At 40.4% G+C, this 18,550-nt stretch overlaps 1 protein-coding gene across 3 annotated transcripts in view; it reads right to left on the bottom strand.

Moving 5' to 3' along the window:
- Positions 1-18,550, bottom strand: part of PPP2R3A (protein phosphatase 2 regulatory subunit B''alpha) — a 220,530-nt gene that overhangs the window by 83,320 nt on the left and 118,660 nt on the right. For all 3 annotated transcript variants that reach the window (XM_058433343.1, XM_032143604.2, XM_058433344.1), the window contains 3 exons: positions 18,348-18,504; positions 12,871-12,919; positions 10,174-10,263 (listed from right to left, as the gene is read on the bottom strand). In XM_058433343.1, the coding sequence (XP_058289326.1) occupies positions 10,174-10,263; positions 12,871-12,919; positions 18,348-18,504 (296 nt within the window). The remainder of the gene's footprint in view (positions 1-10,173; positions 10,264-12,870; positions 12,920-18,347; positions 18,505-18,550) is intronic.

Raw genomic sequence — 18,550 nt, forward strand, 5'->3', positions numbered from 1 at the left:
AGTCTATTTTATCAGAGACTAGGATTGCAACCCCTGCCTTTTTTTGTCTTCCATTTGCTTGATAGATCTTCCTCCATCCCTTTATTTTGAGCCTATGTGTGTCTCTGCACGTGAGATGGGTTTCCTGAATACAGCACACTGATGAGTCTTGACTCTTTATCCAATTTGCCAGTCTGTGTCTTTTAATTGGAGCATTTAGCCCATTTACATTTAAAGTTAATATTGTTATGTGTGAATTTGATCCTGTCATTATGATGTTAGTTGGTTATTTTGTTCATTAGTTGATGCAGTTTCTTCCTAGCCTCGATGGTCTTTACAATTTGGCATGTTTTTGCAGTGGCTGGTACCGGTTGTTCCTTTCCATGTTTAGTGCTTCCTTCAGGATCTCTTTTAGGGCAGGCCTGGTGGTGACAAAATCACTCAGCATTTGCTTGTCTGTAAAGTATTTTATTTCTCCTTCACTTATGAAGCTTAGTTTGGCTGGATATGGAATTCTGGGTTGAAAATTCTTTTCTTTAAGAATGTTGAATATCGGCCCCCACTCTCTTCTGGCTTGTAGAGTTTCTGCAGAGAGATCAGCTGTTAGTCTGATGGGCTTCCCTTTGTGGGTAACCCAACCTTTCTCTCTGGCTGCCCTTAACATTTTTTCCTTCATTTCAACTTTGGTGAATCTGACAATTATGTGTCTTGGAGTTGCTCTTCTCAAGGAGTATCTTTGTGGCGTTCTCTGTATTTCCTGAATCTGAATGTTGGCCTGCCTTGCTAGATTGGGGAAGTTCTCCTGGATAATATCTTGCAGTGTTTTCCAACTTGGTTCCATTCTCCCCGTCACTTTCAGGTACACCAATCAGAGGTAGGTTTGGTCTTTTCACATAGTCCCATATTTCTTGGAGGCTTTGTTCATTTCTTTTTATTCTTTTTTCTCTAAACTTCCCTTCTCGCTTCATTTCATTCATTTCATCTTCCATCACTGATACCCTTTCTTCCAGTTGTTCGCATCGGCTACCGAGGCTTCTGCAATCTTCGCGTAGTTCTCGAAACTTGGCTTTCAGCTCTATCAGCTCCTTTAAGCCCTTCTCTGTATTGGTTATTCTAGTTATCCATTCGTCTAATTTTTTTTTCAAAGTTTTTAACTTCTTTGCCATTGTTTTGAATTTCCTCCCATAGCTCGGAGTAGTTTGATCGTCTGAAGCCTTCTTCTCTCAACTCGTCAAAGTCATCCTCCGTCCAGCTTTGTTCCGTTGCTGGTGAGGAACTGCATTCCTTTGGAGGAGGAGAGGTGCTCTGCTTTTTAGAGTTTCCAGTTTTTCTGCTCTGTTTTTTCCCCATCTTTGTGGTTTTATCTACTTTTGGTCTTTGATGATGGTGATGTACAGATGGGTTTTTGGTGTGGATGTCCTTTCTGTTTGTTAGTTTTCCTTCTACCAGACAGGACCCTCAGCTGCAGGTCTGTTGGAGTTTGCTAGAGGTCCACTCCAGACCCTGTTTGGCTGGGTGTCAGCAGCGGTGGCTGCAGAACAACGGATTTTTGTGAGACCGCAAATTCAGCTGTCTGATAGTTGCTCTGGAATTTTTGTCTCAGAGGAGTACCTGGCCGAGTGAGGTGTCAGTCTGTCCCTACTGGGGGATGCCTCCCAGTTAGGCTGCTCGGGAGGTCAGGGACCCACTTTAGGAGGCAGTCTGCCTGTTCTCAGATCTCCAGCTGCGTGCTGGGAGAACCACTACTCTCTTCAAAGCTGTCAGACAGGGACATTTAAGTCTGCAGAGGTTCCTGCTGACTTTTTGTCTGTGCCCTGCCCCCAGAGGTGGAGCCTACAGAGGCAGGCAGGCCTCCTTGAGCTGTGGTGGGCTCCACCCAGTTCGAGCTTCCTGGCTGCTTTGTTTACCTGAGCAAGCCCGGGCAATGGCGGGCGCCCCTCCCCCAGCCTCGCTGCCGCCTTGCAGTTTGATCTCAGACTGCTGTGCTAGCAAACAGTGAGACTCCGTGGGCACAGGACCCTCCGAGCCAGGTGCGGGACACAATCTCCTGGTGTGCCGTTTTCCAAGCCCGTTGGAAAAGCGCAGTATTACGGTGGGACTGACCCGATTTTCCAGGTGCCGTCTGTTACCCCTTTCTTTGACTAGGAAAGGGAACTCCCTGACCCCTTGTGCTTCCCGAGTGAGGCAATGCCTCGCCCTGCTTCGGCTTGCGCACAGTGCGCTGCACTGACTGTCCTGCACCCACTGTTTGGCACTCCCTAGTGAGATGAACCCGGTACCTCAAATGGAAATGCAGAAATCACCTGTCTTCTGTGTCGCTCACGCTGGGAGCTGTAGACTGGAGCTGTTCCTATTTGGCCATCTTGGCTCCACCCCCCCCTTTTTTTTTTTTTTAAAGTAATAATGGTTTTAGTACAAAAGGGGCACGGGAGTGGCCTCTGGCCTCTAAGATCTCTTTGTGTCTTGAAATTCCTCATTACTTAAGAGAACCAAAATCAGGCAAAAGGAAATAAAGTAAATCTTGATTTTGACCAAGGATTTAACAGTACTGAAGTGAAAGACAACTTATTTTACTGTGAAATAGAAACTGAAATACTTTAGTTACTTGCATTTTCAATTAAGAACTAAGATAATCTTCTCTTTACAATAAATAAAGCTAAAGCACACCCTTCAGTTCTTTGTTAATAGCCCATAAGAGAGAAAGAAAGGGCCGGGCGCGGTGGCTCACGCTTGTAATCCCAGCACTTTGGGAGGCCGAGGCGGGCGGATCACGAGGTCAGGAGATTGAGACCACAGTGAAACTCTGTCTTTACTAAAAATACAAAAAATTAGCCGGGCGTGGTGGCAGGCGCCTGTAGTCCCAGCTACTCGGAGAGGTTGAGCAGGAGAATGGCATGAACCCGGGAGGTGGAGCTTGCAGTAAGCCGAGATTGCGCCACTGCACTCCAGGCTGGGCGACAGAGCGAGACTCCGTCTCAAAAAAAAAAAAAAAAAAAGAGAGAGAAAGAAAGCTAGAATGCAAAGATAGATATACTGCCTAAATATTTGCCAAAGGCACATAACTGCTTTTAAATATCTGAAAGATGTGGTAGATCAATCAGATATAATTCTCTGAATATTGGAGACCATAAGGATCAATGAATGAAAGAGAAAAATGAACAGGATGCCTCAGTGGATAGTTACCTGTCCCTGAAAAGTTTAGCAGCAGGAGCTGGATGGATAATACATGCAGGACATGTTCAGAGGGTATTTTCTTATTGAAAGTACTGGATACTCTCTAAAGTTTCTTTCAGTGCAGATTCTTTTTTTTTTTTCTTACCAAATGTAACTGATCTTCTCAGAGCCTAAAAGTATTGACTATTTATTGCAGGAAAATTGGAAAACAGAAAACACAGAAGGAATAACTGACCAGAGAGCACTAGTGTTAAATTTCTGCTATATTTACCACCAATATTTGGTTTTTCAAAGCATAATGATATTAATGACAAACTATATTTCTAAAATTGTTGACATAAACAAAATTATTATTATTATTATTTTTTTGTGAGACAAAGTCTCGCTCTGTCGCCCAGGCTGGAGTGCAGTGACACGATCGCAGCTCACTGCAACCTTCCTCACCTCCTCCCCAACCCCCGGGTTCAAGCGATTCTTGTGCCTCAGCCTCCCAAGTAGCTGGGACTACAGCCATGAGCTAAGATTACTTCTTGACCTTTCTTTGGACTGAACGAAATTAAGTGCTGAGCCAGTGATTTCTTACCCCTAATATAAACTCCTGTATGCTATTCAAGAAAGTTATTGGAAACTCCATTATTGCTTAGGCAGTAACTAAATGTATATTCTGTTGCATATTCAATATACATATTTTATTATTTACTACTGTGAAAAGCACTGGCCTAGTGCCCTTCGGCATAACAAAGGTGAATGGAATAGCTCCTGGAGATGATACCTAGCCAGATGACTAAGGTAGAAGCAGAATATGATAAAAACCAGCACAGAGAGATTAAAGGACATACCGAAAGGGGGTTTGCAAGAGTTTGTCCACAGAAAACAATCTACCCAGATACTTTCCATATCTACCTCTGTTACCAGCCATAGGAAAGACTCTAGATCCTAATTTCGTATGCAGCATTTCACGCAAGATTAATCACACCTTAGTGAATTTATTACTTTTTTTATGAAATTCACTTTTTCAACCCATGTAATTCATAAGCCAGAAACCCAATTTCTGCAAAGTGGTGCCTGTTCCATTTTCTTAAATAAGAGTTTGATTTTCATTCTATAGACAGTCCCTGACTTATGATGGTTTGACTTAGAATTTTTTGACTTTACAATGGTGTGAAAGCCATATGCATTCATTAGAAACTGCACTTTAAGTACCAATACAATCATTCTGTTTTCACTTTCAGTACAGTATTCAATAAATTATATGAGATATTCAATACTTTATTATAAAGTAGGCTTTGTGCTAGATGATTTTGCCCAAATGTAGGCTAAGATGTGTTCTGAGTACATTTAAGGCTGGCTAGACTAAGCTATAATGTTCAGTAGGTTAGGTGTATTAAATAATTTTTAACTTATATTTTCAAGTGATGCTGGGTTTACCAGGATGTAACCCTACTGAAGGGGAGGAGCATCTGTATGACATTTTTGCCAAAATGGTGGACACTATTTTCTGCTCACACTCTGCTTTAGTAAAGCAATGTGAACCACTGAGAATAACACGCAGGGTACCTAGTAAGTGCCACTAGAAACCAAGGAAGCAAGTATCAATGGGCAAAATCAGTAGTTACTTTCTTATATAATTGGCCTAATTTTGATACTCTTAAGCAATAAGCAATTTCATGACACAAAAAGAACTCTCTTTTAGGGAGTCTACAGCCTAGTTGGAAAGAAGGTAGACATGCAAATGAATGGCATCTGAATGTCAGGCCATATATTACAGTGGTAGAGTCCAGGTTGGGGAGAGATACAAACCTGAGTTTGAATCCAAGCTAGGACACTTACGAGCTGCACAGTCTCTTAGAGCTTCTGTTTCATCAACTGAAAAATGGGACCACTGACACCTCAACTCATAGTGATATGAGGACTAAATAAGCCATTACATATAAAATACTAGTCACTGGCAAAGAATGGAATCTCAATATGTGAGCTGTTTGTTTGTTAGGAGAAAGGCAACATGCAAGGTCAAAAAGGAGCACCAAAGAAGGAGGTCTAAGAAAGCTTTTGACTCAGAAAACCTTTGTTGGTAACATTCTATGAGAATCCAGTTATGGATCTCATGATGTGAAAAACTGATCTGAAGAGCTCCACTTCTGCTAATGATTACCTAAGTGGGATCATGACTTCCACGGAGGAAATTGAGGAGACCTCCCCCCATAGAAAAAAAAAAAAACAGTTTAAAGATGCTGGAGAATTAACAGGGCAGTGAAGAATTATGGTATCCAGATCTAGAAGAAGAAAATCCAGAGTGGGGCACCTAGCATTTGGGACCATCTTTCCCTTGGGGCATCTGCAGATTCTGGAAGAGGGACCTGAAAGTTTGAGGAACTAAGCCTTGACTTACTAGTATTTTGTTACTGATTTTGGGTCTATATTCAAGAGGGATATCAGTCTGTAGTTTTATTCTCTGGTATGCGTTTGTCTGGTTTTGTTTATAAAATGAGTTGGGAATTATTCCTCCCCTTTCTGTTTTCTGGAAAACGTGGTGCAGAATTTGGTATTATTTCTTCTTCAAATGACTGTAAGAATACAGTTAAATTATCAGGGCTGGGAGATTTCTTTTTCAGGAGGTTCTAAACTGTGAATTCAATTTTCTTTAATAGATATCTGACTATTCAGGTTATGTATTTCTTCTTAGGTGAGTTTTATTAAGTTGTGACTTTAAAGGAAATTGGTCCATTTCATGGAGGTCACCATATTTGTGTGTGTATATGTTATTTGTAGCATTCCTTTATTACGTCGTGAATATCTAATTCCCCTTGAGTCATCCTTTTTAATCCATGAATTATTTAAAAGTGTGTTGTTTAATACCCAAGTGTGTGGAGATTTTCCAGTTGTCTTTCTCGTATTGATTTCTACATTAATTCCATTTTGTTTACAGAACATACTTTCTAGTATTTTAAGTCTTTTTTTTTTAAACAGGCTTACCGAAATATATTTCACATATCATATAATTGTTCCTTTTGAAATGTACAACTCAAGGGTTTTTAACATTCACAGAGTTGTATAACCATCACTACAATTAATATAGGGACATTTTCATCACCTACAAAAAGAGACTCCATACCCATTAGCACTCATTCCTCATTTCACCACAGGCTCTCCACGGATTAGGCAACCATTAACCTATTTCCTGTTTCTATACATTTGTCTATTCTGGACAATTCATATAAATGAATTCATACAGTATGTGGTATTTTGTGACTGGCATCTTTTACTTCACATAAGGTTTTCAAGATCCAATTGTGCGTAGTATGTATCAGTACTTCATTTCTCTTTACTGCTGTATAATACTTGATTATATGAATAGATCACATTTGTTTATCTTGGGCTGATCCCAACTTTTGGCTATTGTGAATGATGCTGCTATGAAAATGGGTGTACGAGTTTTTGTGTGGACATGTTTTCATATATCTTGAGTATATACCTAAAGAGTGGAATTGCTAGGTCATATGATAACTCTATGTTTAACCATTTGAGGAAATGTCAGACTTTTCCGTAACGGCTGCACCATTTTACATTTCTATTGTAATGTATGAGGGTTCCGATTTTTCCACATGCTTGGCAGCACCTGTTATTATCTGACACTTTGATAACTATCCTAGTGTGAAGCAGTATCTCACTGTGGTTTTGATTTGCACTTCTCTGATGACTAATGATGTCAAGCATCTTTTCATGTGCTTATTGGCCACACATATATCTTCTTTGGAGAAACGTCTATTCAGATCCTTTGCCCATTTTTTAAATTGGGCAATCTTTCTATTATTGAGTTTTACGTGTTGTTTATATGTTCTAGATACAAGTTCCTTATCAGATATATCATCTGCAAATATCTTCTTCCATGCTGTGGGTTGTCTTTTTACTTTCTTGATCATATCTTTTGACGCACAAAAGTATTAACTTTTTCTTTTTTTTGAGATGGGGTCTTACTCTGTCACCCCAGGTTGGAGTACAGTGATGTGATCTCAACTCACTGCAACCTCTGCCTCCCAGGCTCAAGTGATCCTCCCACCTCAGCCTCCCAAGTAGCTGGGACCACAGGCGCGTGCCACTGTGCCTGGTTACATTTTGTATTTCTGGTAGAGAGGGGGTTTCACCATGTTGCCCAGGCTGGTATTGAATTCCTGAGCTCGGGCAATCCACCTGCCTCGGCCTCCCAAAGTACTGGAAATACTGGCGTGAGTCACCACATCCAGCCAAAAGTTTAAAATTTTGATGAAGTCCAATTCATCGACTTTTTCTTTTGATACTTATGCTTTTTGTGTCACATCTAAGAAACTGCCTAACCAAGGTCGTGAAAATTTACTCCTCTATTTTCTTCTAAATTTTTTATAGTATTAGCTCATACATTTTGGGCTGTGATCCATTTGACTTAATTTTTGTAGTATGTGAACTAGGGGTCCAAAGGCAAGGTTGGTACAAACGTAATTGCAGTTTTGGCCACCGAAAGAAATTGCAAAAACCACAATTACTTTTGCACCAACCTAATATTATTTTGTACGATATCCAGTTGTTCTGGCACTATTTATTAAAAACACTGTTTTTTTCCCCATTGGATTGTCTTGGCACCCAGCATCCTTGTTGAAAATCAATTAGCCATATATGTGAGGATATATTTCTGAACTCTCAATTCAATTTTGTTTATTTTTATGTCCATCATGATACGAGTACCACACAGTCTTGTTTACTTTCACTTTGTAGTGAAATATTTCGGAATAGGGAAGTATGAGTCCTACATTTTTTCTGTACTTTTTCAGCATTGTTTTGGTTACTTTGGTCCCTTTGTATTTCCATAGGAATTCAATATTCAGCTTTTCCATTTCTGGAAAAAAAATAAAAACCATCGAAAAACAAAAAAAGCTTTTGACTCAAAGTAACTAGTATTTTTTTTTTTTTTTTTTGGAGACGGAGTCTCACTCTGTCGCCCAGGCTGGAGTGCAGTGGTGCAATCTTGGCTCACTGCAATCTCCGCCTCCCAGGTTCATACCATTCTCCTGCCTCAGCCTCCCGAGTCGCTGGGACTACAGGCGCCTGTCACCACACCCGGCTAATTTTTTTATTTTTAGTAGAGACGGGGTTTCACCGTGTTAGCCAGGATGGTCTCGATCTCCTGACCTCTTGATCCACCCTCCTCGGCCTCCCAAAGTGCTGGGATTATAGGCGTGAGCCACCGCACCCAGCCCCAAAGTAATTAGTATTTTGTTAGGAATCTGTAGATCAGTTTGGGAATTACTGCTATCTTAACAATGATCTATGAACATGGGATGTCTTCATTTTATTTAGATCTTTAATTTTTTTTTTTTTTTTTTTTGTGATGGAGTTTTGCTCTTGTCACCCAGGCTGTAGTGCAATGGTGTGATCTCAGCTCACTGCAACCTCCGCCTCCTGGGTTCAAGCAATTCTTCTGCCTCAGCCTCCCATGTAGCTGGGATTATAGGCATATATCACCACGCCTGGCTAATTTTTTATATTTTTAGTAGAGACGGGGTTTCATCATGTTGGCCAGGCTGGTCTCGAACTCCTGATCTCAGGTGATCTGCCCACCTCGGCCTCCCAAAGTGCTAAAATTACAGGTGTGAGCCACTGCAACCCAGCCGAAAATCCAAAACTTTTTGAGTACCAACAAGACGCTCAAAACTCATACTCAAAGGAAATACTCACTGGAGCATTTTGGATTTCAGATTTGGGATGCTCACTGGTAAGTATAACAAACGGTTCAAAATCTGAAGAAAATCCAAAATCTGAAACACTTCTGATCTCAAGAATTTCAGATAAGAGATACTCTACTCTGCCTGTATATGAAAAAGAGTAGCATATATATGAACTTTTAGTAATTTTTTTCTGGGTATTAAAATTACTGGTATTAAAATTTATTTTTCTTCTGCTCATTCATGTTTTCTAAATAAATTATTACTTTTGAAATGGAAAACAAAGTTATTTAAAAATAATCTAACAAGCTCTCCAAGAAATGGCTTATTTTTATTTCAACATCTTCTAAACAATATATTCAACATTTATTTTTTTAGAGTTGGTGTCCTGCTCATTATACCCAGGATGGAGTATAATGGCATGATCCTGGCTCACTACAGCCTCAAACTCCTGCCCTCAAGTGATCCTCCTGTCTCAGCCTCTCGAGTAGCTGGTACTACAGGTGTGCATCACCATTTCCAGCTATTCAAAACATTTATCTGTAGAGATGGTGTCTCGTTATGTTGCCCAGGCTGGTCTCAAACTCCAGGCCTCAAGCAATCCCTCCTGCCTTGGCCTCCCAAAGTTCTGGCATTACAGATGTGAGCCACCACACCTGGACATATTCAACATTTAGATAACTTTTCGAACCAATATTAAGATAGTTGAGTTAGTTATACCTGCAAGTACCATCAAGGTCTATAACCCCTCCCTCCCTTGGTACTGAGCACAAACTACAGTGCATTGTGTTATACAAAGTAGGGATAAGAAGCGAGGCATCTAGATTTTTTGCCTAAACAAGAGATGGAAAGAAAGAAATGTGTAAATTAATAACTCCAATCAAGGTATGTCTGGGAGTGCCAAGGAAAAGCATAGATGATTTCAACTGGCAGACTGAGGATGTGTTCTTATACACTAGTCATCCACAATTTGCTTTCCCTCTCTAATAGTAATGGTTTACCATTTAACCAGTAAGATGATAAAACAAGTAATTTATAGCATCTATTCCCATATTCCACATGAATGCTTACTAGCCCTACTTGTCATCAGCTTACATGTCACTTCACCTTTGTTTCTGTGGGTAATAGCACTTCTCTTGATATGCCATGAACATGGATTCAGTGCCAATCTCCTGAGACAGAGAGCTCCGAGACGGCAGAAACTAAGCCTAATTCATCTTAGTATTGCCAGGTTGAGTTGGCTTCACTAGGTATAATATGCACCATGGCTTTTTCAAGCTTTGTGCATGTGTTTAACATCTTGGCAAAGGAAACTTAGAAATCATACCTGGTAGGATTCCTTTTGTCTTCTTCAGAGATCAAAAACCAAACAAAATCTGCATAGCTCATTCTTCCCTCTTTCTGTATTGTTTTTCCCCTGAAGAAAACACATGGTTATAAAATTTCCTGAGCAATTACTCAGAACCATTTATCAGGATGATAGGCTAAGAAATAAAGTAATATGTCAGTTAAAATTTTTTAAAATTATAATGCTAAATGCCTCATAAAGGGCAACCCTTCCACAGCCTATCTTATTTTCAAAGGCCTAGAGGGTGAAACCAGAAGGCATTTGCAAATATGAAGAAATCTGGTTTTTAATATGAATGCAAATAATCACTGGGATAAAATACTGTTACTTGTATTTAGATATAGGATTAATACTCATGTTAGGCATCAATGGAAGATACCTCAAAATAATAAGAGCCGTCTATGACAAACACATAGCTAGCATTATACTGAATGGACAAAAGCTAGAAGCAATCCCCTTAAGAACAAGAACAAGACAAGGATGACCACTCTCACCACTCTATACAACATAGTACTGGAAGTCTTAGCCAGAGCAATCAAGCAAGAGAAAGAAATAAAACACATCCAAATAGGAAAAGTCAAATTATCTCTCTTTGCTGACAACATGATTCTATACCTAGAAAAGCCTGAAAACTATGCCAGAAGGCTTTCAGAACTAATAATAATTTCATTAAAGTTTCAGGATACAAAATCAATGTATAAAAATCAGTAACATTTCAATACACCAATAGCATTCAAGCTGAAAGCCAAATCAAGAATGCAATCCCATTTACAATAGCCACACACACACAAAATAAAATACCTAGGAATACAGCTAACCAAGGAGGTGAAAAATCTCTACAGGGAGGACTATAACACTCTGCTGAAAGAAATCAGAGATAACACAAACTAATGGAAAAACATTCCATGGTCATGGATAGGAAGACTCAATATCGTTAAAATAGCCATACTCCCCAAAGCAATTTACAGATTCAATGTTAATCTTATTAAACTAATGTTGTTTTTCACAGACATTCTAAAATTCATATGGAACCAGAAACAAAGCCCCAATAGCTAAAGCAATCTTAAGCAAAAACAGCCATGCCAGAGGTATCATAGTACCTGACTTCAAACTATACTATAAGGCTACTGTAACCAAAACAGCATGGTACTGGTACAAAAACAGACACATAGACCAATGGAGCAGAATAGAGAGCCCAGAAATAAAGCTGTACACGTACAACCATCTGATATTTGACAAAGTTGATAAAAACAAACAATGGGAAAAAGACTCCCTATTCAATAAACAGTGCTGGGATAACTGATTAGCTATATGCAGAAGAATGAAACCGAACCCTTACTTTTCCCCATATATAAAAAAAAATTCACAATGGATTAAAGACTTAAATTTCAGACCTCAAACTATAACAATCCTAGAAAAAAACCCTAAGAAATACCCTTCTTGACATTAGCCTAGGCAAATAATTTATGGCTAAGTCCTCAAAAGCAATTGCAACACAACCAAAAATTGATGATTGGGAGCTAATTAAACTAAAGAGCTTTTGCACAGCAAAAGAAACTATCAACAGATTTAACAAACTACCTACAGAATGGGAGAAAATATTCTCAAACTATGTATCCAACAGAGGTCTAATATCCAGACTGTATAATGAACTTAAATCAACAAGCAAAAAACCCCATTTAAAAATGGGCAAAGGACATGAACGGACACTTCTCAAAAGAAGACATACAGGCAGCCAGCAAACACGAAACAATCTCAACATCATTCATCATTAGAGAAATGCAAATCAAAACCACAACAAGATAACATCTCCCAACAGTCAGAATGTAAACTACTAAAAAGTCAAAATATAACACATGTTGGTGAGGCTGTGGAGAAAAGGGAATGCTTATACACTGTTAGTGGGAATGTAAATGGGTCCAGCTGTGGTGAAGAGCAGTTGATTTCCCAGAGAACTTGAAACAGAACTACCATTCGACCCAGCAACCCCATTACTGGGCATATACCCAAAGGAAAATAAATCATTCTACCACAAAGATACATGTACTTGTATGTTTATCCAGCACTATTCAAAATAGCAAGACATGGAATCAACCTAGATGCCTACCAACAGTAGACTGGATAAAGAAAATGTGGTACATATATACCATTGAATACTATGCAGCCATAAAAATTATGAAATCATGTCCCTGCAGCAACATGGAGGCAGCTGAAGGCCATCATCCTAAGCGAATTAACACAGGAACAGAAAACCAAATACCATATGTTCTCACTTGTAAGTGGAAGCTAACGTTGAGTACCCATGGACATAAAGATGGGAACAATGGACACTGGGGACTGCTGAAGTGGGTAGGGAGTGAGCACAGTGAGGGCTGAGGGACTGCCTGTTGGGTGTTATGCTCACTGCCTGTGTGACAGGATCCTCCATACACCAAATCTCATCATCACGCAGTGTACCCATGTGACAGACCTGCACGTGTACCCTCCTGAATCAGAAAAGTTGAAATTATTTTTTTAAAAAAGAATTACTGTCTTGTATTAAGCCATAACTATGTTTTATAGGATATTACTTGGTCCAATAGCACTGCCAAATTATTCAGGAAGCTTTGCTAAAATGAGATCGTTATGGTATTACTTGTAGTTCATTTTTAAACACAGCATTAAATGTTTTCTTACCTTGTTACTGCCCCAGAGAATATCCTTTCAATAATCCTGTTTGATGAAGCTAAATGTAGATAAAAAAAAATTACAAAGCTAGTTAGAAACATGCTCCATAAAGGCAATACTTTTCACAAATTTGCTTTTCACTAGCTACAAGCTAAACCATAACCATCGTCCATGATGAGAATGTGAGTACATTTTTATTTACACATAATTTTAAAATAACTTAAAAAAATAATAGGCAAATGAATGTGGCTGACATCTGGGAAGTATTAATATAGTTGAATGCTAAGTTAGGTCTGAACATCCTGACAGCTAAGACAAAAATATATAGGATTTGTATTGATCTTATCCAATGAGACCAATTTTCCTATAAACAAGACAAATTTTATCCTTAAACTAAATTCAAGGGGGAACTGATTGTGTAAGCTCCTAAAACAATGTAAAATAAAACAAAACAAAGTTAAAACAATGGAGAATGCTTTTAAGTAGTTTTTTAAAAAGCTACTCAAACACACTACAAACATACTTTTCTTATATTCCCATTTTATAAAAGTCCAGGGTTTAACATAAGATTTTTAGAAATTCCATCAGGAAGTTTTATTCACAGAGACAATCATAGCTTAAGTTAGCATGTTGGTGTGAGAGAGAGAGAGAGAGAGAGACATGACTAGAGACCTGTTCTTTCATTTCTTTCTTTATTTTTGAGACGGAGTTTCGCTCCTGTTGCCCAGGCTGGAGTGCAATGGCGTGATCTCGGCTCACTGCAACCTCCGCCTCCCGGATTCAAGTGATTCTCCTGCCTCAGCTTCCCGAGTAGCTGGGATTACAGGCATGCGCCAACATACCTGGCTAATTTTTTTGTATTTTTATTAGAGACAGGGTTTCTCCGTGTTGGTCAGGCTGGTCTCGAACTCACAACCTCAGGTGATCTGCCCACCTCAGCCTCCCAAAGTGCTAGGAATACAGGCGTGAGCCACCATGCCCAGCCTGTTCTTTCTTTTAACAGATGCCCCAGGCAATGGCACGCACACTAAAATTTCAGGATCATCAATAAGGTCATTAGGGACTTAGCAGCTATCAGCATTGAATTCTTCTGCACATAATTAGGTACAGTTAGCATAAAGGTAAATTGGTTTGGCCAAAGAAAGTTGGTAATATGTGTATTGGTACAGCCGTGCCTGGCCACACACCAAAGCTTATATAAAGACCTTCTATATTTTGCTGAACATTGGTTTATGGGGTTAATTTGTACTAGATAGAAAAAAAGAGGGCTATTTAGGAAAGGTAAGGATATTTAATTGTAAAGCCAAAATCTTTTTTTAAAGGCATTTTTTAGCTTGGGAAGGTTTAGCTTCCTAAAATTGAAGATCATGTTATTCTATGTTGTCTCATTAAGGACAGTCTGGTGAGTGGATAATTATGGAGTATTCAGTGGCCCCTTCTCGCTCTGTCGCCCAGGCTGGAGTACAGTGGCGTGATCTCGGCCTACTGCAACCTCCGCCTCGTGGGTTCAAGCAGTTCTTCTGCCTCAGCCTCCCGAGTAGCTGGGATTACAGGCACGCACCACCATACCCGGCTAAGTTTTGTATTTTTAGTAGAGATGGGGTTTCACCATGTTGATCAGGCTGGTCTTGAACTCCTGACCTCGTGATCCACCTGCCTTGGCCTCCCAAAGTGCTGGGATTACAGGCGTGAGCCACCACGCCTGGCCAACTTTATTTCTTAAATATGCAAAACTCTATGAAACCTGACATCATATACAACAAACCTTTTTTTTTTTCTTTGAGACAGGGTCTCCCTGTCGCTCAGGCTGGAGTGTAGCAGCACCATCATGGCTCACTGCATCCTCAACTTCCCCAGGTTCAGGAGATCCTCCCATCTCAGCCTTCTGAGTAGCTGGGACTACAGGCATGTGCTACCACATCCGACTGATATTTGTATTTATTTTGTCATTTGAAAGACATTTTTTAATTTTTAATTTTTTTATTTTTTGTAGAGACAGGGTTTCACCATGTTGCCCAGGCTGGTCTTGAACTCTTGGGTTCAAGTGATCCACTTGCCTTGGCCTCCCAAAGTGCTGGTATTGCAGGCATGAGCCAATGCCCCCTGCCTGATGAGCCTTTTCTTAAGACGCATACCATTAGTAACAGCCATACCAAAAAACAAAAACAAAATTCAATGCATTTATTTAAGATTCATACTCTGCTATATCTAATAAGCTAAAGTATCATTTAAAAGTCAACAGTGCTTGAGAAGGCATTTAAGGACAGAACAGGGACAATCTTATGAGAGAAAAATGAATCAATGTATCTTGGTGCTCAGTTAATATTAAATCAGGCTGGGCATGGTGGATCATGCCTGTAATCCTAGCACTTTGGCAGGCCAAGGCAGATGGACTGCTTAAGCTCAGGAGTTTGAGACCAGCCTGGGCAACAAGGCAAAACCCCATCTGTATTAGTCTGTTCTCACGCTGCTAATAACGACATACCTGAGACTGGGTAATTTATAAAGGAAAGAGGTTTAATGGACTCACAGTTCCACATGGCTGAGGAGGCCTCACAATCATGGTGGAAGGCAAAGCAGAAGCAAAGGCACATCTTACACGGCAGCAGGGGTGTGTGCAGGGGAACTCCCCTTTCTAAAACCATGAGCTCTCATGAGACTTACTCAGTATCATGAGAGCAGCACAGGGAAGACCTGCCCCATGACTGAATTAACTCCTACCTGGTCCCTCCCATTTCACATGGGGATTATGGGAGCTACGATTCAATATGAGATTTGAGTGGGGACACAGCCAAACCATATTGTTCCAACCACGGCTCCTCCCATATCTCAGGTCCCCACATTTCAAAACCAATCATGCCTTTGCAACAGTCCCCCCAAAGTCTTAACTCATTTCAGCATTAACTCAAAAGTCCACAGTCCAAAGTCTCATCTGAGACAACCCAACTTCCTTCTACCTATGAGCTTGTAAAATCAAAAACAAGTTAGTTACTTCCTAGATACAACAGGGATACAGGTATTGGGTAAATATACCTGTTCCAAATGGGAGAAATCAGCCAAAACAAAGGGGCTACAGGCCCCATGCAAGTCCGAAATCCAATACTGCAGTCATTAAACCTTAAAGTTCCAAAATGATCTCCTTTGACTCTGACTCACATCCAGGGCACACTGATGCAAGAGGCAGGTTCCCATGGCCTTCGGCAGGTCCACCCCTGTGGCTTTGTAGGGTACAGCTCCCCTCCTTGCTGCTTTCATGGGCTGGCATTGAGTATCTGTGGCTTTTCCAGGTGCATGGTGCAAACTATTGGTGGATCTACCATTCTGGGGCCTGGAGCATGGTGGCCCTCTTCTCACAGCTCCACTAGGCAGTGTCCCAGTAGGGACTCTGTGGGGGCTTCAACCCCACATTTCCCTTCCACACTGCCCTAGCAGAGGTTCTCCATGAGGGCTCTGCCCCTGCAGCAAATTTCTGCCTGGACATCCAGGTGTTTTTATACATCCTCTGAAATCTAGGTGGAGGTTCTCAAAGCTCAATACTTGACTTCTGTGTACCCACAGAACCAACACACCACATGGAAGCCACCAAGGCTTGGGGTTTGCATTCTCTGAAACAACGGCCTGAGCTGTATGTTGGCCCCTTTAAGCCATGGCTGGAGCTGAAACAGCTGGGATGCAGGGCACCATGTTCAGAGGCTGCATAGAGCAGAGTGGGGCCCAGGCCTGGCCCAGAAAACCATTTTCCCTCCCAGGCCTCCAGGTCTGTGATGGGAGGGGCTGTCATGATGGTCTCTGACATGCCCTGGAGACATTTTCCCCATTGTTTTGGTGATTAGCATTTGACTCCCCATTACTTAGCAAATTTCTGCAGTGGGCTTGAATTTCTCCCCGGAAAATGGGTTTTAATTTTCTACTGCATTATCAGGCTCCAAATTCTCCAAACTTTTATGCACTGTCACTTCTTGAATGCTTTACTGCTTAGGAATTTCTTCCACCACATACCCCAAATCATCTCTTTCAAGTTCAAAGTTCCACAGATCTCTAGGGCAGGGGCAAAATGCCAAGTCTCTTTGCATAGCAAGAGTGACCTTTACTCCAGTTCCCAACAAGTTCCTCGTCTCCACCTGAGACCACTTCAGCCTGGATTTTATTGTCCATATCACTATCAGCATTTTGGTTAAAGCCATTCAAGTCTCTAGGAAGTTCCAAACTTTCCCACATGTTCCTATCTTTATCTGAGCCCTCCAAACTGTTCCAACCTCTGCCTATTACCTAGTTCCAAAGTCCCTTCCACATTTTCGGGTATCTTTACAGCAGCGCCCCGCGCTACTGATACCAATTTACTATATTAGTCTGTTCTCATGCTGCTAGTCAAGACATACCTGAGACTGGGTAATTTATAATGGAAAGAGTTTAATGGACTCACAGTTCCACATGGCTGAGAAGGCCTCACAATCATGGCGGAAGGCAAAGGAGAAGCAACAGCACATGTTACATGGGGGCAGGCAAGAGAGCATGTGCAGGGGTACTCCCCTTTGTAAAACCATCAGCTCTCATGAGACTTATTCACTACCATGAGAACTACATGGGAAAGACCCACCCCCATGATTCAATTACCTGCCACCAGGTCCCTGCCACAACAGGTGGGGATTACGGGAGCTACCGTTTAAGAAGAGATTTAGGTGGGAATATAGCCAAACCATATCACCATCTTTACAAAAAAATACAAAAAAAATTAGCCAGGCGTGGTGGCATGTGCCTGTAGTCGCAGCTACTTAGGGGCGGAGGTGGTAGGATGGCTTGAGCCCAGGAGGTTGAGGTTACAGTGAGCCATGTTCATGCTTCTGCACTCCAGCCTAGGTGACAAAGTGAGACGCTGTCTCAAAAAAAAACAAGGATATTAAATCAGTAGGCAATAGGTTCTAGATTTACTGCTGGCAAAAATGAAGCAAAAAGGGTATTATCATGTGATATGTAATTTTTTGTTTTCTGACAAAAGAAAGCACACAAAATTCATCTGCAGAGACGTATCTTTCTGGAACAAAATTTCCAAGAGTAAATTTTTGTGAATCCTTGAAAATAAAACTTGGCAATTAGAAACATTATTTTCATGCTTGGCTTTTTATAGAAATATTGTTAAGTGGGAAGGGTTATAAAGGTGTATACATATTCTCTTTCAAACAGATTTACACAGGTGTGGATCTTATTCAATTCATCATCAGAAAATACACACCAGTATAAAGACTCATCGCTTTATCAAAACTAAGACTGTGATTGGGTACTTACTTCCAAACTCCTTCTCCTACATCTGGCCTTTTATTAATAAAAAATTATATTATCTTCACTCATCCCCTCTTAAAAATTACTGGCCTTTAAAGAGGACTTGATTAGGTTCAGAATTTAGCAAATGGGAATTTCTCATAATGAGTAGTGATAATTTATGTAACTCTTTAAAATGGTTAAGTCTTAGCATCTACAGAATCACTTACCCTGGTCATTGTATCGAGACAGATCGCCCTGGCTGATGTAGAGGTCATGATCAGTATCTAGTTCCCAGAATTTACAATAAATAACATAGAAATGTTCATAGGAGAAGTAATCTGTAATTTGGTTTATATCTTCCTCTTCTTCCAAAAGTGCTAGGGTCTGAAATTGTATGAAAAGAAGAATTTAAACATTATGAAAAAGCAGC

This window comes from Hylobates moloch, unplaced genomic scaffold (genome assembly GCF_009828535.3).
Source record: "Hylobates moloch isolate HMO894 unplaced genomic scaffold, HMol_V3 SCAFFOLD_22, whole genome shotgun sequence".
NCBI lineage: Eukaryota > Metazoa > Chordata > Mammalia > Primates > Hylobatidae > Hylobates > Hylobates moloch.